At 35.9% G+C, this 26,662-nt stretch overlaps 1 protein-coding gene across 4 annotated transcripts in view; it reads right to left on the reverse strand.

Annotated features, from left to right (window-relative positions):
- Positions 1-26,662, reverse strand: part of PTPRQ (protein tyrosine phosphatase receptor type Q) — a 282,762-nt gene that overhangs the window by 102,511 nt on the left and 153,589 nt on the right. For all 4 annotated transcript variants that reach the window (XM_055586942.1, XM_055586932.1, XM_055586934.1 and 1 more), the window contains exon 34: positions 7,558-7,881. In XM_055586942.1, the coding sequence (XP_055442917.1) occupies positions 7,558-7,881 (324 nt within the window). The remainder of the gene's footprint in view (positions 1-7,557; positions 7,882-26,662) is intronic.

A 26,662-nucleotide genomic window follows, 5' to 3' on the forward strand; every position in this document is an offset into this window, starting at 1 on the left:
AGAAACTGACTGGAAGAATTTTAATTTTGACAGGCACCATGCAAATATTTGAAAGACAATTTGACAAAAAGAAAATTTGAAGAAAATGAGTATGAATGATTTTGCAATGGAGAATTTTGACACTGAAATACTTTCACATTAAAGTCAATGCCTTCCTTGAGTCCAGATGCCACATTCATTCAGTCTTAAATACTGAGTAGGCATAAAGAGTAGAAACATACATAAGACATGATCACTGGTCAACTCTGCCTTTAAGGAGCTCAGAGTTCCACAGAAGAGATTAATAATTATGTTGTAATAGGTTCAGTGTTTAGAAACAACTTTTGGAAGCTGGGAGTAGAAAGAGGAATTGACAGAAGGCTTTGCAGAAGAGATATTTGGTGTGAAACATAAAGAAAAGGCCTTTTGGTCTCCAAAAGAGGACAGGAGGGACAGTAAGAAAGAGCAGCAAAGATTCTGGGGCACAAAGAGGAAACAGCGAGGGGTGTGTGGGGAATATAAGCAAAAATCATAGGTAATCTTATCAGTTCAGTTCAGTTGCTCAGGTGTGTCCAACTCTTTGCGACCCCATGGACTGCAGCACGCCAGGCCTCCCTGTCCATCACCAACTCCCAGAGCTTACTCAAACTCATGTCCATTGAGTCCATGATGCCATCCAACTATCTCATCCTCTGTCATCCCCTTCTCCTCCCACCCTCAATCTTTCCCAGCATCAGAATCTTTTCAAATGAGTCAGTTCTTCACATCAGGTGGCCAAAGTACTGAAGTTTCAGCTTTAGCATCAGTCCTTCCAATGAATATTCAGGACTGATTTCCTTTAGGATAGACTGGATCTCCTTGCAGTCCAAGGGCTCTCAAGAGTCTTCTTCAACACAATTCACAAGCATCAATTCTTTGGTGATCAGCTTTCTTTATAGTCCAAGTCTCACATACATACATGACTACTGGAAAAACTGTAGCTTTGACTAGACAGACCTTTGTTGGCAAAGTATGTCTCTGCTTTTTAATAAGCTGTCTAGGTTGGTCATAACTTTTCTTCCAAGGAGCAAGCATCTTTTAATTTCATGGCTGCAGTCACCATCTGCAGTGATTTTGGTAATCTTATAGAGCATATCAAAAGGAAACAGAAAACTACCAAAGATTTTAGACAGAGAAATAACAAATAGGTGTATTCAAAATCTAGGTTTAGGTGGAGGGTGGAGAAAATGAGAACAGAAAGACCATTTAGATATTTTTTGTAATAATCTATGAGGTGTATTTTAACAGTATGAATTTAGAGACCTGTCACAGAGAAACCTAAAAAATTCAAGAAATATTTAGAAGGGAAATTTGGTTCAGGTATGGACTGAAGGGTGGGGATGGCTAAAAAGAATTAAGAATGATTGCTAGATCCCTGACTTGAACACTTAGATGAACAATGTATAATACACTGAAACAGGGAACATCTAAATCGGAGAAGGCATGCAGTGGGGCAGAAAGAGTAGTAATATGGGGTTCAAGATGCCTGTGGAAACCTAACTGGTCATACTAGTAACTTCAATCTATAGTCTAGGGGAGAGAGATGTAATCTTGAGTTACACATTCGGGAGACTCGGGTAACTAACTTAGAAGACTTTTGACACCAACTAATTAATTTTGCAGAAGTACAACCATCATGTCTAGAATAAATTATATTCGCTTCATCTACTGGCAACAGGATAGAGCCTATTGTAAAAACCCACTGCCACCAATTGGGCTTCTTCATGTCATGAATTATATTTTCCTATTTATGGCTGACATCTCTTATCAGCCATAATTGCTTCTTTATAGAAAGTAGAATATATTCCTCTATTATGATAGCATTCACATTGTAAGTTCATCACACCATTTAGAAGATATTAAGAAAAACAATTGAATATATAACAATGCATCAACAATGTCTCATTTTTTAAGATGTTAAAGAGTGCTTTGCCCTCTCATTTGGCTTTCTTCTTTTTAAATCATAAAAGTTGCATTCCTTGGAAGCTTCTTTGATGAGGCATGTTTTCCTGAATTTTTTTTTTAACCTAACAGATGTTTGGGTAGTTAAAATTCCTCATGAGTATGGTATCCCGTGGTTTTCACAACCTAAGTGCTACCCCAGGAATTTTCCTTTCTTGCTGGTTTCCAGTCTTGGTGGTCTATAGGAGATGCACATTATGAGAGTCCCATTTCATTCCATACTAATTTCACACCCACACTCTTTTAAAATTGTACATTTCCTCAGCATTATAAGTACCTATTGTGGACCACAGAGAAATTTAACAAATTTCCATTCTCTATTCCTCCCACACACACAACTTATATCCCTTTTGAGTCTAAGGACAATCAAGAGAAGAGATGAGTAAAATAATCTGGAAGACTTTCCTGTTTCAAGTTAAATATTTCTGCCATTTGTAATTTCTGTGCTTATGTTTGTAGCTATGCATACTCAGTGTGAAGAAGACAGCAATAGCTATTATACAGATGATTTAAGGAGAAAAGGAATTTGGCTTCAATTATCTAGATCAGAGTAGGTGGGAGAAAGAAATGTTTGCTTGGGTTGGCTGAATATTGTTACTTTTATTTACTTCAGTGTACAGAGGTAGATCCAGATTCAGAAAATAACCCAATTTAATTCTCAGCTTGCATTCTAACATTGTTCCCTGCATCTTCAATTTGAGTGCTCTTCTTTATGAGCTCAGAGAAAGTTAATACAATATATATTCTTATTCTATAAGCCATTTTAGAATATTTTACAATATTATTCCAAGTGGGTGGTCTTTTTATTTGAGCTCTTCAAATGTTGAATCATTTGACCTGAAACTAGCCAAAAATTACTAGCTCCTTATCAAAGAAGCTCCAGGTTTTGATTAAGAGGTTCTGGTAGTAAGTGCTTAGGCACAACTTGATGCCATTAGAATAAACTGCATGAATTTTAAATACTGATTTTATATTATTTAGTGTTTTCTTTAATTCACAGAAATGACTCATTTTCATCATTTTATTTTCTTATACAATGACATAATAATTTTTTGAATCAATAACAGATAAAGATACTTAATAAATTTCTTCATCCAGATTACCTTTTGTTTGCAAAATATCTGTAATGCTTTTCAACTTTGGTATGCAGAATCAACATCTAATCCTATTTACTTTATTTAATCTTAAAAATATTACTGCTCTTCAAGATTTTTGTTGCTTGACTATTCTAATTTCTCTTATTCTTATACAATATGTTAGCTCACTATATATACTGTCTTATAACAATATATATGATGTGTTTTCATCTTTCATATCAAATGCCACCTCAGAGTATCTCTCCTTGGCTTAATATAATAACACATTTTTTACTGTACATTTATAAAAGTCATTTATCATTAGAAAAATGTCAACTTCATTTATGAAACTAAATGAAAAGTGTCCAACTCATTCTTATAACTTTAAAAATTAATTTATTATTCCTACCCCCATATGAATACTCAGCTGAAAAGGCAGTAAGTTTGAGAATGCCAGGAAAAATAATATGTCTGTTGTCACAAATTCTGAAATATACTAATACTTTCACTTTCCTCCCTTAATCACAGTGGTAAAAATGCAGCTGTATTCTCTTTTCTATTTTATTGATAAACTGAGTAGAAAATGAGTTCTTAAGGATAAAGAAAAAGAAAAGGGGATAAAAGTAGTATAGAAAGTCTATTTAACTATTAATATTTTTCACAACCAGTTATTTTCTGATGGATAATTTAAATTGTGGCGATAAGATACTAGACTAAGAGAGAGGAAAAGTGTCAGATAAAATTCACATTGGTACTCCACACAAAGGTACTCTTTAGATTAGTCATCTAGTAAAGATCTGGGAGTTGGAGTGAAAAAAGTCAAGATTATCCTCTCCATTGCATCAAGAACCAACAAACTAATCAACCAACCACCAATGGCAAAGGAATACCTCCTAATAAAATGAGAAAAATAATGCTATTTAAAAAAAAAAAGCTCACACTAATTGTGACATATTTGAAGTAGTCTACCACCATTCTTTAGACCAGAATGAGCAAAGTAGCAGAGCAGAGAGCTGAAAATGACCCAATTCTAGTGAGTGGGTCGTAGACCTTAAGGGTGGAGAGGGAGAGAAGGGATTCTGGTAGAAGCAATGGCACTCAAGTGGAAAGACTCCCCAGTTTTCAGGATTAAGAATGTGGGATTCTCATCTGTCAATGCAGGAGACACAGGTTCGATCCCTGATCCAGGAAAATCCCAGAGCAGCCCAGCCCATTCGCCACATCTATTGAATGTGCTCTAGCGCCCAGGAGCCGCAACTACTGAGCCCATGAGCCACACCCACCGAAGCCCGCATGCCCCAGAGCCTGCGCTGCGCAACAGAGGAGCCTCCGCAACCAGAAGCCCCCGCACCACAACCAGAGAGCAGGCCCTGCTTGCTGCAACTAGAGGAAAAAACCTGCATGGCAATGAAGACCCAGCACAGCCAAAAATAAGTAAATACATAAAATTATAAAAATTAAAAAAATGTTTAAGTGTGTAACTTAAAAAAAAAAGAATGTGGGATTCTGTAAAAATCCAATTTCCTAGTTTCCTTTACCAGCTTTTGAATTGATCAGGTAAGTCATTTAGTGCTAACCGAACATCTACCACCACCCTGTCTAGAGTGCTCAAGGAGATGAGGCATTTACAAACTCCAATTCCTGGCTCACTGTAGGAGGAAGAAGCAGCTACTATCCAATGGAGATGCTCAGAAGGAGGAGGGCGGGAAGCCTCAGTGGCAGCAGATATACAGGGATACGGTCTATTTTAACCCAAGTAAGTAAGGTGAAATGTGAGTCACCCAGTCTTGCCCGACTCTTTGCAACCTATGGAGCCCACCAGGCTCCTCTGTCCATGGGATTCTCCAGACAAGAATACTGGAGTGGGTAGCCATTCCCTTCTCCAGGGAATCTTCCCAGCCCAGGGATCAAACTCAGGTCTCCTGCATTGCAGGCAGATCCTTTACTATCTGAGCCACCAGGGAAGCCCATTTTAACCAAAGATAGCAAATTAGTTGCCCACAGGCCAGATTTGGACTACTGACATGTCTGGTTTGAAAAACTGAAAGTTTTTAAATTTAAAACAACTTGTTACAACAAGAAGTTGAGTATTTTCACCATAAAAAATTTAGCTTTCCTATTTCTCTGAACACGTCCTACATTCTAATAGCATGACTTCTCTGTAAGACAGTAATCAGCCAGGGCTGAGTAGAGGCTGCCCTATAGACAGCACCTTTTGTTAATTTGCCATGGTGTTCACCTCTCTCAATCACCTTACATCAGCAGTCTGCTCCATTCATTATGGTACCTGTATGATGTCTTCAGTAACAGTTGCGCTATGATTTTAACATGTATTAATTCAGTGTCCCATTCTTCTCTCACTTGTAATTCTAATTATTGTTATTGGCTGAAACAACTAAAATCCCTCACTTTACCTATGTTCTAATCTCTAAGCATCTGTTTATTTCTGTTTTCTAGTCACTTAGATTGTAAGAGTTATTTCTTCTCAAAGTTAACAGAGTAAACATAACTATACTTATTGACTAAACAGCTTGAACTTGATTTTTTCCCATATTTTCCTTTTCTTTGTTATGGCTCTGTCATCCTCTCTATTCCCTGCTTTGGAAAACAGTTCCTGCTCCTTCATCCATTTTAGCTTATTCAATCAAGTTTAACTCCTTCAGGAGATATTTATGGAGTGCCTCCTGTTGCCAGGTACCATTCTAGGCAACAAGGAAATAGTAATTATCAAGACAAAATCTAAAAATAAGCAAATACATAAAAATAAAAATGATCAGGTAATTATAAATTTTCATTAAGATGATATTCTTGAAATACACTGTGTGGCTGTTTTAGATTGGGTGGTCAGGGAAATTCATTCTGAGTAGGAATCATTCAGCAGAAGTATACATTATAAAAAGCTGCTCATGCAAAGATGGACACGGAAAAGCATTCCGATGCAAAGGAACAGGGCATGCAAAGCCCCAAGTTCTAGGACTTCAGTGTGTTCAAGCAACACAAAAATTATCCATTATGAGTGGAGGATAATGAGTAATGGGGAAATGATAATGGATGAGGTTAGAGAGTTAGGTAAGAGTCAAGTCACATAAGGGCTTTGTTAAACATATTAAGAAATTTGAATTGTATTCCAAGAGCAACGGAGATTCATTGAAAAGCTTTATACAAGGAAGTGACATCATCTGATTTACATTTTAAAAGATGAGTATGAAAGCCAAGGAGGTCAGTTAGGTTAAGGCAGTGGGAGCAGTTAAGAAGGACAGGACTAATAGCAATGCAAAAGGAGGGATGTGTTTAGACAGTATGGTAAAAATAAGTCATTAGCAGAGTAGAGGAGGAAAAGAACAGTGCAAGATTCTCATTTTCTACATTTGGATGCTGAGAAGGCTTAGTGTGTAGATCACATTAATTTTGAGAGGATATTACACACATCTGCCCAATGATGTCAGTTCATCAGGTATATATACTGATCGGGTTCTAGGGAGCAGTCAGACCTAAAAATAGATATTTGAGAATGATCACTATATAAGGAGACTTTAAAGCCATAGGACAGGATAAAGTCTCTTAAGGTAAGATCTCCTAGGTATTATGCATTGATAAAGAAAAGGGCCAACTATGTATCTTTGAACACTCCAACATTTAGATTAGAAAAATGAGAAAGAGAGAGAATAAGCAAAGGAAACTGAGAAAGAGCTATCAGGGAGGTAAGAGAAAAGCCAGTGGGCAGACCTTACAGAAACGGAGTCCGAGTGCCACAGAGGAGAGGGTGGACAATCGTACTGAAGGCTGAGTTGTCTGGATTCTACCACAAATGCTTAATTGCATTAACAAACATTCATTGAATATTTACTATGCAAACATTATTCTAGGTACCCTTGGGAATAGTAACAAGAGACACATTTAGTGACCCCCCCAAAAAATAAAAGCTCTGGATCAAAGTTTATTTCACTATTTATAAAGATCTACAATAGCATCAATGAAACTCCATGTGCATGTGTATAAATATGTGTGTGTGTGTGTGTGTGTGTGTGTGTGTGTGTGTGTACGCACGCACGTGTGTGCGTAAGCCTACAATCACTGACAAGGTGGTAAAGCCTGACTTAAAAGCAGCCGAGCTTCCAGATATGAAGGGAAAATGTAGGCAAAGCCAAAGGGTACTCAGTGGCCATCAGTACAGCCTGATGGGAGACCACAGAGAAGACCATAATGCTTTGTTGCAATATAAGACTCTATGACCTTGATACAATTCTGCAGTTTGAGAAAAGCCCTAATAATGGCTGAAATTGAACTTCCCATTAGCATTCAATTCAATAAAAATTAAATGCTATGATGGTGATGATGTTATTTAAGCAAGTAGGGCAACCAGTTAATTTTAAAATATACAACTAAAGTAACAAGAGCAATCTTTACCTATATTCTGAATGACTCCTGTGGAAAAACACTTAAAGAGCTTTTTCTTGAATCCAAAATTAATATCTACATACATACACAGGACAATACTTACGACCAGGCAGGGTTTGGGTAGATATCCAATTTGAAGCATTGCCATAGCCAGCATTGGTACTGGCAGCCACTTGGAATCTATACCATCTAAATTTCTTCAATCCATATACTGTCTCTTCAGTTAGGTCAGCTTCATAGAGGTACTGAATTTTTTGATGTTCAACACAGGCTTCAGAGTCCCATTCTCTGCATTTTTTAGCTCGAAGTTGAGTGGTAATCTTGTAGTTTTGGAAGTAGCCAAAGATACTGTCAGGTCTCATCCATGTCAATGTGGCACTAGTTGACTGAACATTAGAAAAGGCAATATTCATAGGAACACTGGGAACTAAAAATTAAAGGGAAAAAATGAAAACAATTAGAATTACTGAACACTGTGTAAATGGGATGAAGAAACAGGATTTAAAAATATTTTTTTACTATGCACGTAGTGGTGATCTCTTATTACAACTGCCCTTAGATTAATATGCCCACATTTAATGAGCAGAAACTTACGGTGAGGCTTCAGAGAGCAACCTTAGAATCCTAAGGGTTAGGGGACAAAACAATTGTGATATTTTTATTCCTAATTTTGCTCCCAAATTTACTCACAAGTTGCTTATAAAAACTTACTTTAGTTACTTATATAAACACTGGTACAAAGGAAAATTGCATGCTTATATAATCCTATGTATTTTCAGAGGTATGGTCTGAGTTTTGCTATTCAATTCCCAAGAAAGACATTCTTATATTTAAATGACTAGATAGATATAAGCACATCTTACAGTAAATGCTGATTATAAAATAAAGAAACATTAGTGACTGAATTAATAATTTATACAATTGGGTAATTTTTATTTTATGTTGCACATATTTAAAATTAGTAAAACTCTTTCTAGAACATCATCAACCACACTGACATTTACACACAGAATAAGGTATCATCTACAATCATATTGTCCTACTTGGGATCATTATCAGATTTCACATTATCTACTGGTTTGCTATATGCATACTACGTGTCAGGCTCTGGGGTTGGTGTTAGGAAATCAAAATACCCAGGCTTATGTTTTGTTTTCAAGAAGTAGCCACTTATTAGACAAGAAATTTAAGTGTATTATAGTGGGAAATATAAAAGAACAATGACTTCAGTGATGCGGCACTTTCTTCAGCCATGCCTGCCCTTGCATATATGCAAGGACCTTCGCTCAGAAGGCTGAGATAGGAATGATACCAATGATTTGTATGAAAATTACACTATTCATAAAACATTATGTTAATGTATGCATTAAAGATAAAATTAAAAAATAAATGAGTTAGAAAATTATTCATTAAAAACTCATTCATTCCTAAACATATCGTATTCTGATTTCAGTAAATACCCCCAAGAAGCCCAACAAAACATACAGTATTTTGCATGATGATTGCATGAGTGTGTGCTCAGTCTCTAAGTTGTATCCAACTCTTTGCGACCCCATGGACTGCAGCCCACCAGGCTCCTCTGCCCATGGGATTTCCTAGGGAAGAATACTAGAGTGGGTTGCTGTGTCCTTCTCCAGGAGATCTTCCTGACCCAGAGATCAAACCCATATCTCCTGCATTGGCAGGAGGATTCTTTACCACTGAGTCACCAGGGAAGCCTGCATGATGATTACTGTTATGGAAAAAAATAAGAAAGGGAAGAAGAGTTCCCAAGGATAGCGAAATTTTAAGCGGAGTAGTCAGAGAGAAAGCCTCACTGATGAGGAGACATGAAGTTCCTGATGAAGGCAAGGAAGCTAACCATGTGCATATTTTGAGGAAGAACATTCCCAGCAGAGGCAAATGCATGACGGCACTCCTAGGCTGGAATCATGCCTGGTAATATTTGAAGAATAAAAAAGAGGCCAGTGGGCTAGTAGGAGGTGAGATCTGAAAAGAAACACTGAAGACTTGATTGTATATGACCAAGTGTAGAACATTGGTATGACTCACTTGAGCAGGAGTAATTATGAGTTGTTTTTTTTTTTATTTTTAAACTTTACATAATTGTATTAGTTTTGCCAAATATCAAAATGAATCCGCCACTGGTATACATGTGTACCCCATCCTGAACCCTCCTCCCTCCTCCCTCCCCATTCCATCCCTCTGGGTCGTCCCAGTGCACCAGCCCCAAGCATCCAGTATCGTGCATCGAACCTGGACTGGCAAGTTCTAACATACATTTTCACAGAATCACTCTAGCTGTTTTGTTTAGAATGGACAAGGGAGAGAGGGTGAAAACAGAATAATTAGTTAGCAATTGCAGTGTCCGCATAAGACATCATGATGGCCTGCAGCAGAACTGAAGCAGCAGAAATGAAGTATTCAGATTCTGAATATATTCTGAAGGACAGCTGATGATTTGCTGACATGTGACATATGAGGTATAAGAGAGAGACAGAGGAGTAGAGGAAAGCTCTAAGGTCCTCAGGTGCAAAAAGAAACATAAAGTCACTATTCACCAAGAAAGGGATGACTGTACAAGAAGTAGATGGTGCAGAGCAAGACTAAGGATTTCTTTTGAGCATGTTAACTTTGAATTGCCTATCAATACCCAGAAGAGGTCAAATAATAGATGTATGCAGGAGTCTGGAGTTCTGTAGAGAGGTTTGGACTTGAGTTAAAAAATTTGAATGTTCTCTTAAATTTTTTCAGCATTATCTACAATTTTTTTAATGTGAATATTAATTGTATTACACAAGTCAATACCACAAAGAGCTATATCAACATTAAAAAATTTAATAAATAGCCAAATCATTCTGGATTGAATTGTCTCATCCAATAATAGTACATCACAACTCTATTTCCATGGCTCAAAAACAGCAAATCAATTTGGTCGAGTCAAATAAAAGTCAAAAAAGTTTTTTTTTTTTTTTTAAAAGATACAAACTGGAATAGTTGATATCATCCTGTACAGGCATAGCCTAAAATTTGATATTTATTTCTATTTGTTTTACAGACCTATAGATTATATCTTCATATTGCCTAAATCTGAAAAGGGGTTTCCCAGGTGGTTCATTAGAAAAGAATCCACCCGCCAATGCAGGAGACACAGAAGACATGGGTTTGAGCTCTGGATCAGGAAGATCTGGAGAAGGATATGGCAACCAACTCCAGGATTCTTGCCTTGGAAATCCCATGGACAGAGGAGCCTGGCAGGCTAGAGTCCATGGGATAGCCGAGTTGGACGCGGCTGAGCAACTGAGTACACACACATGAAACTGGAAGAGAAGAAATAGTCTAATGCAATAGAAAACAAATAGTAGATTACTTAAAGCTATATGATCATATACAATTAGCCTGTTTTCAAATATTTAATATGTTTTATCATATCTTGCTGTATTTAATCAAACATTAACCTCTAAAAAAGTAGCCTTACAAACAGAACACTTACTAGACTATTTACAGCACATGCCCTCTTGTATGTTTAGTTATGTATAAGAGCAATTAGAGAAAAAGTTATTTTTAAGGAAATGTACCTTTTCCTTAAAAATAAGGAAAAAAGAAGTTCATAATTGGCTAAAAAGTAGAATTTCCATTATTTATTGAAATCCTTCAGCCACTAAATTTTAATTCAGAGCACTTCATGATAAGATACATTTCTTTTTTTTTTTTAATTTTATTTTATTTTTAAACTTTACATAACTGTATTAGTTTTGCCAAATATCAAAATGAATCCGCCACAGGTATACACGTGTTCCCCATCCTGAACCCTCCTCCCTCCTCCCTCCCCATTCCATCCCTCTGGGTCGTCCCAGTGCACCAGCCCCAAGCATCCAGTATCGTGCATCGAACCTGGACTGGCAACTCGTTTCATACATGATATTTTACATGTTTCAATGCCATTCTCCCAAATCTTCCCACCCTCTCCCTCTCCAACAGAGTCCATAAGACTGTTCTATACATCAGTGTCTCTTTTGCTGTCTCGTACACAGGGTTATTGTTACCATCTTTCTAAATTCCATATCAAACTAATCTAACACAGAGCAGAGAAACCTGACTGATTTGGGGGTTCAGAAAAAATTTTAAGAGGAAAGGCTGCATATGAACAGAGAAGATTTCACTAACTATAAAGGCAGAGATTCAAGGAGAGGAGGGTAATGTGACCCAAATCAAGTTCACTATGGCTTATAATTCACATTGGCAATAACAAAGAGAGTCTGGGGACATACTACATCACAAGATTATAGATCGCTTGTCAAGCAATAGAAAGCTGTATCAAGCTGTCAGAATGAGATGTTCAGAAGTACATCTTTTCAAATCCAGTCATACTCGCAAATAGGTAAAGGGACAAATTCATAGACCATTTGATTTGTTCAGCAAAGAAGAAATAAGATGGTAGCAATAGGAAATAAGTGAATTTTTAGATCTATTTTGGTGGTAGAATCCATAGAACAGGCAGATGAATCAGAAGATCACAGAATCAGAATTTGATGGCAGCTCAGAGATGATCTCTGTCAACCTGTCTTTTTACGTCTGACCTTTATGGAGGCAGATCTCCCTAAGAATTTCAGTACATATGCCTTCTTCCAGGCTTCCCTGGTAGCTCAGACAGCAAAGCATCTGCCTGCAATGCAGGAGACCCAGGTTTGATCCCTGAGTGGGAAAGATCCCCTGGAGAAGGAAATGGAAGCCCACTTCAGTATTCTTGCCTGGAAAGTCCCATGGATGGAGGAGCCTGGTAGGCTGCAGTCCATGGGGTGGCAAAGAGTTGGACACAACTGAGTGACTTCACTTTCTCCTTCTTCTATGCCTTCTTCCAGTTTTTCAACCAAACACTGATATAGGCGCTGATGCAAAAAAAAATTTCCAGCTATAATTAAGAATCCAAATCGGTTTACTTTAAAATAAGGAGAGGGGACTTCCCTGGTGGTCCAGTGGCTAAGACCCTGCTCTCCCAATGCAAAGGACTTGGGTTCAATCCCTGGTTGGGAAACTAGACCCCACATGTCACAACTAAGACCTGGAATAGGCAAATAAGTAAATAAATACTCTAAAAATAAAGACTAAAACAATATGTATTAAAATAGAGATTATCCAAGGGCCCTGATTTTATAACAAATCCTTTAAAAGCAGAGAGGTGTTTTTTTTGGGGGGGGTGGGGGCAGGGCTAGTTATCAAAGAGGAAGTATTTTAAGCAAGAGATTAGATTCAATGTATGAATATTTCCCAACTACTGGCTTTGAAGAAGGAAGGGACCACCTGACAAAGAATTCAGGACCTCTCTAGGAGCTAAAGACAGTCCTTGGCCAAAAGCCAGCCAGGAATTGGGGATCTTAGTTCCACAACTGTAAGAAAGCGTATTCTGCCACAACCATAGTAGCTTGGAAGAGAACCTTCACCCCACATGAGCACTCACCCCATGGAAGCTTGATTTGACCTTCTGAGACTTTGTGAGACTCTGAGAATCCAGGCATAGCACACCAGTAGGACTCTGACCTACAGAACTGTTCTCTAATAAATGGGTGGGTGTTGTTTTTTAAATCACTAAGTTTGTGATAATTCATGACCTACAATAGAAAAGTAATACAACTTTCCACTAACAAATGACCAGTCTCTACTTATCTAACCTGTTCTTAAACACACAAAGGCAAACTCAAAATCTTGAGGGGCTTTTTAAAAAATTGATTCCATTTTGATATTTGGCAAATCTAATACAGTTATGTAAAGTTTAAAAATAAAATAAAATTTAAAAAAAAAATTAAAAAAAAAAAAATAAAAAAAATAAAAAATTGATTCCAGAGCACTCTATTAGTTTGTACAGCCTTCCTTATTTTAAACTGATATCTCCTATAAATCCTAGTTTGACACTGAAAATCCACCATAAGCAGGCCTAATTCTATTTTCATTTCCACTTTACATCAACATTTATACCAAAGATCTATAAAGGTTTTTATTCTGCCTTCATATCAATAAAAAAAGATTGAGCAATTACTCCAAATCTATTTATATATTATATATATATACACACACACACACACACATACATAAATGCCAACCTACATGTTAGATTGTGTCTCTGAAGGTCTAGACTAATTCTTGGAACAAAACAGGCATTTAAAAAATATTTCTGAAAGTATGAACAAATGAATAAGAGGGTATTACAGGAGATTTGATTTAGATAGACAGTCACCAGACTGTTCCTGATGAATTATAATTTAATCGGAGATCTGACAGATAAGATGTAGCCTCCCTGGTGAAAAACATCATGTTAAGACGCTTGAATAAGAAAACAGCACAGTGGGAACACGTAAAGGCTGCTGGCTATACCAGGAGGTGAATGGGAAGACAGAAAGTTACAGGTGTAGGCCAGAATCAGATAATGTTGAGCCTTGTAGGCTAGATTCAAGATTTTTAGTTTTATCCCAAGTGCAGTGGAAATACTTGATAAGTATTGTATTGCCTTTTAATTTGCATTAAAACCATTGACTGCTTTTCTCCCATAAGATCCAGTGTGTATGATCAGAAATTTCCTTTCTTTCTAGTCCATCACCAACTACTCCTTCCCTGTTTCCTTTACTGAGGGTTTACTAAGCAGCTAGAGGTGGGAGGAAAAAAGGATGCATTCTCTATTTAGGAGCTGGAGAAGGCAAAAGAGGCTACCCTTTCCTTGTATTTCAGCAGAAGGGATGATGAGATGCACATGGCTCTCTAACTTTTTTATTCCCTCAGATTTCAGGAAAGAAGACTTTAATGGCAAAGTCTGTGGCACAGTAAAAAAAAAATGCAGCAGATTAATATTGGTCCACAGGCTCTACATTCTGTAATGAAGTTTTGCAGACAAGTAAAGGTCTAGATAGGACAGTACTTTAACTTGGCAAAGAAGCAAGATCTATACAAGTTATTCTAACCTAACTAAAGGAAGAGTAACAATAATTGCAATTGCCTTCTTTATGACAGGCACAGGGATGGGCCTTGCACAAGACACCCAGAGTCTGGCATGGATGGGCCACTCAGTAAGTGTTGATATTTGACTAAATTATGATTCATAACACAGTCCTTTGGTTTTCATGTGCTACAAAAATTTGTCCACACTTTTCACTCAAATGTATCTAGAAAGATGAACCAGAAATAAATCTAATCTGAGGCCAAATATATAGATAACTTCATAGACAGTTTTTTTTTAACAAGGCTACCTGATGTGCATATAAATAACTAGCAGTAAACTTCATTTATATCCAGCATCTTCTCTTTTGATGAACTGTGTGTTGAACTAGACTATTTCAAGGCAACTGCCCTATTGAATTACAGATACAAAAAGGATTACACTCATTTTAGCATGGAGAATCAGATTTCCATTCTTTAAGAATGACTAAAAACCTCAAACTTTTTCTATTCACAGATGGTACTCATTTGAACACATCATTCCATGCTTCCTGGAATAATCACGCAGCTTGCTTAGATTTTCTGAACATGACTGAACTGTGATGAAGCGATCAACATTCTCTGCCAAGGTATTCCGTAAATTATATTTTTATTCATAAATTATTCTTATCAGAGAAATACTTTTATCACGGTTGAAATGAAGGTCTACAGATCTATACAAGTAAAATTTGTTACAGTTTAAATGCATATCAGCTTTTAGTGATTACTTAGTATATCCCACTTAGAAGGTGAAAACGTGTATAAAATATAAATTACTCTCTAAACATCTGAATATCAGTTATTAGAAGTTGCTACACTCTTAGGATGGTAGCATTAACCTGGTTAACTGTGGTAATATGGAGACCAAGTTTCCTTAATTCTTAGTCATGACTGCATACATTTATCTTCAAGCACTGATACACTCTCTTTTAAGCAAAACAAATGTCTGAAAATTTTATATTTATAAATATCTATAAAACTTACCAAAGTATCAACACAATCTTTCCTAGTTTAGGAATATTTTTGTCTGTACTAATTTTAGATAAACTACGAAACACAAGGTACAAATATATGATCTAAGCATAAACAAACAAAAATACAGTTTGCTAACACCAAAATAATATGGCTCAATATAAACACAGAAATACCTGCAAAATTAAGTGCAAAAAAATTTTCTCATACCAGATAAATTTTGCACTAACTTGAATTTAATCAATATCATTTACTAGGCATTCAAATTGAGTGGTGTGCCAAGTCTTAGGGTATAAATATATATAAAAGTAATTTAGCCAATAGAAACTGTCACATACAGGTGATGCCAAAAGGAAGATTCCAAGGAAAGAGAAGGTCTGGGAGGTATAACCTGAAGGAAGAATTGATGACTGGTAGAGATGAGGGAGAAATAATGTTTAAGTAGATTAATAAGGAGAGAGATACATTACGTAGCAACAAGATGTCTGTCATGGGCTGGGAAATATACCGGACTGGAGAAAATAAATTGTAAGGAAGTCATAAGAAAAAAATGGGGGTGGGGGTGGGGGAGGGTGGTGGTATTAAGTGTGGTGTTATTAAAAGGCACTGCAACTTTGAGAGATGAGCTTATATGACTGTTGCAGAATGCAGAGAACAAGGGACAGAGATTAACTGGTAAAGTATAAACTTAAAGACAATCCTGAGCCTCTGTATAATAAGTTATATAAGGTAAACTTAATAGAAACTGGTTAGATACCACATATATCCAAGACAATGTAAGTTACAATGATAACAAAGAATAATTAAGAACAGAGCTAAAAGAAAGAGGCAAAATAATATTGGCCCAAAATGTGATGATAAAGTAGGCAGAGAAAAAACAGGGGTAAACTAGTGGAATAAACCCAAGAATTAAGTTAATAGATCAAATGTACACTTACACTTCCTAGAAGTAGGCTATGATATGGCTCTCATGCAACAGAAAATAATACAAAGGAAAAAATTAAGATGGTAAATCTCTGTGACCATAAATAAAGGCAAATTAAATGAACAGGAAACATGCAATAAACTCTGATATTGAGATCAAAGGTGTTGCTCTCCCACCTCTCCCTGATGCCCACCAAATCACACAAACAATACCATATAATTTAACAAACAATGTCATCAAAAACATCCTTACATAGGAAATGCTTAGTATGTTTAACTTGGCTCTTTTGTCTCTCAGTGTAGGTGGGTGGAATAATTATCAAACACATTTATGTAAACCTATTTCTTCAGAGGTTCTAATTACTCAGTTTTAAGTACACTTCTCTCTGGCAGTCTTGCTTAAACCAGAGATAGATTCTGCAGTAGCTGAAACAAAATTTCCCAACATTTGTTATGTAAATATGATTTTAGGTGATACTACAAAGCTGATAATATGGAATGACGAACTCTTATTAGTATGCCAAGTTAAATCATGAAAATGTCATTTTCAGGAAAGAGAACTGAGAAACTATCCATAAACAGGACTAAGGTTTTCTAAAAAAAATTTAAGTGTCTGTCACGGTGCATCTATAGGTAGACAATTAGGGATCCAAAATTCTATGGACCACAGTTATAACTGTTTTTAAACCAAATATTATTAAAAACATAAGATTCAGAAAAATATCTCAGTAAAACTTCAGGGTGAAAATGTCACTTTCTTGGGGAGAACTCAACAAGAAAAATGATGACACATTCTATTTGGAGGCAGAGTGAGTTGATTTGTTTTATAGAGTCATTAGTTTGAAAGCTCTATATAGCAGGTCATCTCACGAGAATATCTATCAAAATGACAACTTCGATTTGAAGTAGTTTATCAGAAGCAGTTCTTAGGGGAGTAATTATATAGCAGAATTAATTGTCTATTAAGACCACTCATATTAATACCACCTGGAGACTAAGCTGAACCTACTGACACTGAAGAAGAAATGAGAATGATGTACTGGTTAGTGCTGATTTGCTTGAGGATGGAATTTGAATAAATAAAATGCTAGTTTCAAATCTTGTTAGCATGAATATATAGAATTGTCTTGAGAGGAAAAGCTTAGGTTAGAGTAAGAGGTGAAAGAAAGAAATTCTGAGACCAGCAAAAACCAAGAGAAAAGAACATATTTTAACAGAAAGAAGCAATTAAGGAATTCTACTCAAATCTTGAAGAGTTGTGAAATGAAAGTCACTCAGTCGTGTCCAACTCTTTGCGACACCATGGACTATGCAGTCCATGGAATTCTCCACACCAGAATACTAGAGTGGGCAGCCTTTCCCTTTTCCAGGGGAATCTTCCCAACCCAGGGATCAAACCCAGGTCTCCCATATTGTAGGTGGAGTCTTTATCAGCTAAGCCACAAAGGAGTAAGAGGTAGGAAGAAACAATTTGGCTTTGAATCCATGAGGGTGAATAAACATTTAAGGGGGATGGTATTTATAGTATCAGAATAGCAGATGACCAAAAAAAAAAAAAAAATTGAGTTTCAGTCAATATTTAATCCAGGGTAAATTAGAATAGGAAAAAGAAATTATAAAAATTAAAAAAAAACTCATGTAAGCCAATAATGTCAGGCACACATTGGTACATAAGAAATATTTAACAAATAAGTGAATATGTGAACAAACTAGTGGATGGATACATGGATGCATGGGTGAATACGTGGATTTCAAGAAGAAAATACCACCAATGCCATCACCAATATTGACTGATGAACAAGTGTCACCAATGCTGATTACAATCAGTTCAGTTCAGTCGCTCAGTCGTGTCCGACTCTTTGCGAGCCCATGAATCGCAGCACGCCAGGCCTCCCTGTCCATCACCAACTCCCGGAGTTCACTCAGACTCACGTCCATCGAGTCAGTGATGCCATCCAGCCATCTCACCCTCTGTTGTCCCCTTCTCCTCTTGCCCCCAATCCCTCCCAGCATCAGAGTCTTTTCCAATGAGTCAACTCTTTGCATGAGGTGGCCAAAGTACTGGAGTTTCAGCTTTAACATCATTCCTTCCAAAGAACACCCAGGGCTGATCTCCTTTAGAATGGACTGGTTGGATCAAGTGCTACTTAAAACCATTCTTTTTTAAAGACTGGCTGTATGGAAAACCTTGATTGAGTAAAATATAAAAAGACTCCTGTATCAAAAGTTTGGGGAAAGTTCTATAAGTTAGATGGATTTGGGTTGTTTAAGGATTCTGAGAGAGAAAGAATAAAAGGAGAGAAGTAGGGAAAAAAGTCAAGAGGAGAAAGGATCAAAGGACTGAGTGAGACTGGAGACACTGAAATAATGTTGTTGTTTAGTCCCTAAGTCACGTCCAACTCTTTGGCAACCCCATGGATTGTAACCCACCAGGCTCCTCTGTCCATGGGATTACCTAGGCAAGAATACCAGAGTGAGTTGCCATTTCCTTCTCCAGGGCATCTTCCAGACCCATGGATCGAACCTGTGTTTCCTGCATTGGCAGGCAGATTCTTTACCACTTAGTCACCTGGGAAGCCCATGAAATAATGTAGCCAATAGAAAAATCGGTTACATTTTGGATTGCCAAAATATTTAAGAACAAAAATACCATTTAAAGTCATGCATATTATTGCAATGTAAACCCTTCCTTTATGTATTCACAACATGTTCAGTAAGGCTATTATATATAAAAGTGCATGGTGTGACTAGAATTGTCAAAATCATGCAAAAATTTCCTGAAATAGTCAAAAAGTTATATAAACACATTCTATTATCCCAACCTAATAAGTTTGAGAGATCTCTTCTGATCATGCCAGAATAGCTAGTGTCCCACTGATCCTTCTGCAGATAACAACTATGACCTCTGTGGGCAGGGAGGGACAGCTTCTGGCTTATGGTGTCAGGGATGCAGGATTGCCAGAGTAGTTGCAAAAGGAAGAAGTCTCTAAGGGGTCAGACCCAAACTCTGGGTCTGAACTCCCTAGAAATCCTTGGCCATTCTCATAATTGTGAAAGTATATAGGGCATGCCAAGAAGCAAAGTGGAAAGAAACAGATGAAAACCTTACTAGAAATTCTAGTTGCTTCCCAGTGCAGACGAGATAAAATTCAGAATTTGAATCACACCAAATTAAGGAATTAGGTAGCAAGCCTCATTTCAAAATCCCAAAAGGATCATACATTTACTTTTTGCTCTACTGTCCCAGAATTAAGGAATTCTCTCCACAGATAAGGTTGAAACCATAATCACACATTCACAGAACTATAATACAATAATTTAATGGCTTGTTAGAATGAAAAGTCAACACTCTTCAAAAGAAGATAACAAAATCCAGAGTTTCTGCACAACATCACCAACAACATAAAATTTAGGTTTAAAAACTACTATGCAGACAGGAAAATTTCTACTGACATAAAAAAATGTATCTCATAGTCAGGAGGAAAAAGTGTTCAACAGAAAGATCATGGAATAACACAGGTGTGGGAATTAACAGAAAACTAATTTAAAGAAGCTATGATAAATATTTTATTTGACTTAATGGAAAACAAAGCAAATGAGGAATTTCAGCAGAGAAATGGAGATAAGGAAACAGAATTAAATGGAAATTATAGAGTTTATAACTATAATACCTGACATGATACTGAATTTGTTTAATACCAGATTAAAGATGGCAGAATATAGTCAATGAACATTATGGCACATCAATACAAACCTGATCTACAGAATAAAGGGAAAAAAAGTTAGAAATTTTAATAAAGCCCTGTCCTTTAAGAGGTATGGAATTAGAATCCCAGAAGAAAAGAATAGTAAAGGGCAGAAAAAGAATTTAAAAATAATGGCCCCAAATTTCTCAAATTTTAGAAAATTATTAATTTACCAATACAGAAAACTAAATGAACTTGCAGCAAAATAAATGCAACAGAAACCACACTAACCATATTATTATAAAATTGCTTAAAAGAAAAAATCTTTAAAATTGCCCCTTAAATAACTTTTCATACATAATAGATAGTGATATAAATAGTAGTTAACATCTCATCAGAAATAATAAGAACCAGAAGACAAAGGAAATACATCTTTAAAGAGAAAAATATTGGGTTGGGGAAACTATCAACCCAGAATTCTATAATCCACAGAAAAAGTTCCTCAAAAGTGAAAACAAAATAAATCTATTTTCAATGAAGTAAAATCTGAGAGAATTTCATTTCAGCATACCTGCAATAGCAGAAATTCTAAATGGAGTTCTTTAGTTGAAGGAGAAATGATGTCACATATAACTTTTAACTACTGGAATAGAAGATACCAATAATGATAATTATATGGGAAACATATGGTCTTCATTTATTTTAATGTCTACTGGCTATACAAGTAAAAGTAATACCATAAATTGTGAGGTTTAAAATGTAAATATATGTAAATCACTTAAAATATATAGATGTCAAATGTATGACAATATATATGTAATTATACTTTTACAAAGTTCATATATTTTATGTGAAGTTGTACAATATTAATTTAACTACAATAAACTCAGGAATTATATTGTAACCCCTTGATCAACCACTAAAAATAATGACAAAGAAGTATAGATAAGAATCTTATAGAGAAATTAAAACACAAATCTAAAACCTCCAATTAAGGAGGCAATAAAGAACAGAGGAGCTAGAAAACAAATAGCAAATAGAACTAACCTCAACTAATTCAATTTAGTTTAGTTCTATTTGCTATTTGTTTTTAGCTCTTTCTTCCTCTGTTCTTTCTTGAATGGGCTTCCCGAGGGTGTCTCAGATGGTAAAGAATCTGCCTGCAATGCAGGAGACCCAGGTTTGATCCCTGGGTCTGGAAGATCCCCTGGAGAAGGGAATGGCAATGCCTGGAGAATCCCAGGGACAGAGGAGCCTGGTGGGCTACAGTCCACAGGGTCGTAAAGAGTAGGGCACAACTGAGCGAGTAACATTTTCACTTCCAACTTATTTAATTACTTTAAATATAAATAGATTAAATGCTCCATTTAGAAGACAGTGATTGTCAAATAAGATAAAAATGAAAGACCCAATTATCTGCTGCCTACAAGAGAAAATTTGTACACCAGACATACAGTTTAAATATGATACAAATAATTCAAAAGTGAAGATAGAAAAAAACATACAAAACAGGAGAGCATGTGCCTATATTAATATTAAAGAATCTTTAAGGCAAGGAGGGTTTTAAAAATAAAAGAGATAATTTGTAATGATTAAAGGGTCAGTTAGGAAGTTGTAACAATTATAACTATGTATGTGTTTAATAAATAAAACTCTAAAGTATATGAACAAACTACTGACAGACTAAAGAAGAAATAGACAAATCCACAATATATCTGGATATTTTATATTTCCTTATCAATAACTGATAGTATAATTTTTACTGAAAAGTGATAAGAATATAGATTTGTAAAACATTATCATATTGAACTAATACCTAGAAAATTTATGGACAACAACTGAAAAATAGACCTTATTTTCAAATATGCATGGAAGAATATTCAACAAGATAAATTAAATGCAGAGCCATAGAAACTGTCCCAACTAATTTTTAAAAATTAACTGTTATAGACATATTCTCTAACAATGGCAAAAAAATTAAAATTTGATAATATGTAGCTATCTAGAAAAATACCAAAAATTAGAAATTAAATATATTTTTAAATAACTATGGCTCAAAGAAGAAATTTCCAAGGAAATTAAAGACTATCTTTATTGAAAGAGTCAAAATTTTTGATATATAATTTTTTATATAAAAGGAGATTTATAGCTATAAATGTTTATATTTGGAAAAAAAGGAGGCTTAAATCATTATGTTAATAAAAATATGCTAGACCCAAAAAGATAAATACTATAAGATTGTATTATGTGTGGACTATAAAATAGGCAAGTTCATGGAAACAGAGTGGAGCAATGCTTGCCAGGCACTGGGGAGAGAGAGGTGACGGAGGATATTGGTCAAACGGTACAACATTTAGTTATATGGATAAGTTATAAGAAACTAATACACAGCATGGTGACTATAGTTAATTATGATGTACTGAATACTTGAAAATGGTTAAGAGAGTAGATCTTAAGTGTTCTTACTACACATAAATAAAAGGTAAATATGTGAGGTGATGGATAGTGTGATAGGGGGAATCATTTCATAATGGATACATATATAAATGCACTGCACTGAATAACTTAAATATATCCAATATTCATTCATCAATCATACCTCAATAAAGCTGAAGAAAAAAGAAAGTAAAGAAAAAAACTATGATCTATATCCTCACCATAAAAATACAGAAAACAGAAGAGCATATTAAAAGTAAAATATTTAGAAGGAAGAAAGTAACAGAGATCAAGACTCAATGAAATAAAAAATAATAAGAGCATATTAAAAATACAAAAGTTAGTTCTTTAGATAAATTAATAAAATTCACAAACACTTGTCAAGCCATATACAAAATGATAATGCATCTGATCAAATGTGGTGCATCCCAGGAAGGTAAAGTGAAAGTCGCTCAGTCGTGTCCAGCTCTTTGCAACCTCATGGACTATACTGCTGCTGCTGCTGCTAAGTCGCTTCAGTCGTGTCCGACTCTGTGCGACCCCATAGACGGCAGCCCACCAGGCTCCCCCGTCCCTGGGATTCTCCAGGCAAGAACACTGGAGTGGGTTGCCATTTCCTTCTCCAATGCATGAAAGTGAAAAGTGAAAGTGAAGTCGCTCAGTCGTGTCCGACTCTTAGCGACCCCGTGGACTGCAGCCTTCCAGGCTCCTCCATCCATGGGATTTTCCAGGCAAGAGTACTGGAGTGGGGTGCCATTGCCTTCTCCCCATGGACTATACAGTCCACGGAATTCTCCAGGCCAGAATACTGGAGTAGGTAGCCTTATCCCTTCTCTAGGGGATCTTCCCAACCCAGGGATTAAACCCAGGTCTCCCGCATTGCAGGTGGATTCTTTAACAGCTGAGCCACAAGGGAAACCCAAGAATACTGGAGTGGGTAGCCTATCCCTTCTCCAGGGGATCTTCCCAACCCAGGAATCAAACTGGGGACTCCTGTGCTGCAGGCAGATTCTTTACCAACTGAGCTATCAGGGAAGCCCTCAGGAAGGTAAACTTTACTTAATATTTTAAAAATTAATCATATACCATAGTAAATAATAATTTACCATAGTAACAGAATATAAGAGAAAAAAGCATATGGTCAAGGGCATCTACAGACATCCTACAGTACACATCATACAAAACAGTGAGGGACAGATGCTTCCTCTTTCAACTGGGAACAATGCAAGGATATCTGCTTTTATTACATCCTTTGATACAGTATCAGAGTCTAGCCAGTGCAATGTGGTAAGGGAAAATAAATCATGGGGTTTAGAAAGAAAGAGATTAAAAATTACTTTAATTGTAGATGAAATGATATTTTTAAATGCAGAAAATTCTAAAGCAATATATACAATCTTCTATGTCCAATAAACAAATTTAGCAGTTATAGGATACACTATCAAAAAAACAAAAATCACCCATATTTCTAGATTCTACCTCAAACAACTGGTGACTAAAATTAAAATAACTCTACTTCCAATATCATAAAACATTAGATAGGAGTAATTTAAACAAAAGATGTAAAATTCATTTGCTGTGAACTACAAAGCGCTGCTGAAATTAGAGTCTAAAAATGGAGACATATACCATGTTCATGGATTACTTACTATTAAAATGACACTTCTCCCTAAATACATGAGCAGATTAAATGCAATCCCAATGAAAATGCCACAGGGTGTTTTGGTAAAAATTAACAAGGTGATTCTAAATATAAAATTTGTATGGAAATACAAAGAACTAAAATAGCTAAAACAACTTGGAAAAGAACACATTTATGGAAGTCACACTACCTCATTTCATGACTTGTTTCCTACAAAACTAATAAGCACAATGTGGAATTCACGAAGGCAGACAAACGATAGACGAGGATATATTTCAGAAAGAGAGTGACGTGCATATGGTCCAATATTTGATTTTTGACAAAGCTACCAAGGTAAGTAAATAAGTAAAAAGAAACTTTTTAACAAAGGGTTTTGGAAAAATTGAGCAAATATATTAAAAAGGAACTTTAAATCATACCTCATGCTATGTATATATACAAAATTCTATAGTGATTTATGGATATAAATATTAAAGCTAAAATGATAAACTTTCTAGAATAAAAGGATAATACTTTCATGATCTTGAAGTAGGCAATTATTTCTCAGGACACAAAATGTACTAATGTGAAATTAAAAACTGCTGATTTGGATTTCATTAATATTAAAATAATCTGCTATCAAAAAAAAATATTAAAATAATCTGCTCATCCAAAGGTACCATTAAGGAAATAGTCAAGTCGTTGACTAAAAGATATTTGTTATACATACATCTAATAAAGGATGTGTATTCAAAATATATAAAGAATTCCTATAACTCAGCACTAAAAAGAAAAGCCACTCAATAAAATATAGGCTAAAGTGTTGAACAGAAAGCTCCCCAGAATGACAGACCAGTCCTCACTTTGCATGTTCTACTATGTCTGAATTTCTGTTTTTATGGTTTAATTAAATAACGCCTAACTGCCCAAAACAAGGGTTAAACTTTGTTACCTTTATATATTAACTATGAGTAATAGTTATTGCATAAAGTGCTTCACTGCTATTGGTTCTGTCCACAAAATCGTTACATAAATAGTAGATGTAGGGACTTTCCTGATGGTCCAGTGGCTAAGACTCAGCTCCCAGTGCAGTGGGCCTGGGTTTGATCCCTGGTCAGGGAAGTAGATCTCATATCCCACAACCAAGAGTTTGCTTGCAGCAACTAAAAGATTCTGCATGCTGCAATGAAGACTGAAGATTCTAAGTGACGCAGCTAAGACTTGGCACAGCCAAATAAATAAATATTAAAAAAAAAAAGACAGATGTACATTATAATGTGAGGCCCAACATATCCTTTCTTTTGAAACTTATCATTGGTTGGTCACTGTGCATCTATTACTTAGTTCATGCACAGGCAGCAAAGTGTGTAGTTACATTGCTTCCTGTCTTCCATGTGCATATGTCACATGCCTATATGCATGTTGGAAGCTAATCTGAACTCTGAAAGGAATATAAAAATTTGCCAAGTCATAGAAAAGATGCTCTCTTATATCATAAACTGAACAGTGAGAAAAAGAGTGCAACCACTCTTGATATGTTTTTAATAAAGAAAGTGAATACTTTCATTCTCAGTATTTCTAATGTTTTAAATTACAGTGTACTAAATATTGCTTTTATTGTTTTTTCATTTCCTATGTATTTGTAACTGACAGGAACAGAGTTTTTAATGTAGTGGCAAACTTTTCTGAAGGTTAGGGAACAAGCATCATTTTCCCCATTGATTATTAAGGTTGCTTGCACACATTATACAGACAGCTTTGCACTCATCTTTATGGCCCCACACTACCAGGCAAAGCAAAAACTGCCTTTATATGAAGCATCAATAGCCATGTTAAAGGAATTAACATCATTAAACATCACTGAGATGAAAATTGAACTCATAATAAGAGAGAAGTTCTTTTATACCAGCTAGACTGTCTAAAATTATAAAGACTGATAATGCCAAATTCTGCTGACACTGAGAAGTATGACGTTGGGTGAGTATTTAAAATCATACAAGCACTTGTTAGTTTCATGAATAGTTAAAACATGAATCTAGACTATGACCCCGGAAGTCCAAAAAAAAGTTTTATATAAAAATATCGATAGCACTTTTATTCATAACGCTTAGTTTGGAACAGTTCATGTGTCAATCAAAAGAAAGTGAAAGTGTCAGTCGCTCAGTCATGTCCTGCTCTTTGCAACCCCGTGGACCATAGCCTGCCAGGTTCCTCTGTCCATGGAATTATCCAGGTAAGATACTGTAGGGGGTTGCCATTTCCTTCTCCAGGGGATCTTCCCGACCCAGGGATCAAACCCAGATCTCCTGCATTATACACAGATTTTTTTACCCTCTAAGCCACTAGACATACAAATAATGGAGTATTCAAATGATGGAAATTGACTCAATAATAAAAGAAACAAATTGCTGAACCCTCAACAACATGAATTTCACAATTATGTTGAAAGAAATAGGCCAAATATAAAAGAGTACAATAGGTGAAGAACAAGTGAAACTAATCTATGTTGACTGAAATCAGGATAGTGGGTGTCCAAGGGAACTTTCTGTGGAAGATGGAAATGTTCTATATGGTGTTGAATGGTGGTGGTTAAAAATGGCTGTACG

Source organism: Bubalus kerabau, chromosome 1 (assembly GCF_029407905.1).
Source record: "Bubalus kerabau isolate K-KA32 ecotype Philippines breed swamp buffalo chromosome 1, PCC_UOA_SB_1v2, whole genome shotgun sequence".
NCBI classification, from domain to species: domain Eukaryota; kingdom Metazoa; phylum Chordata; class Mammalia; order Artiodactyla; family Bovidae; genus Bubalus; species Bubalus kerabau.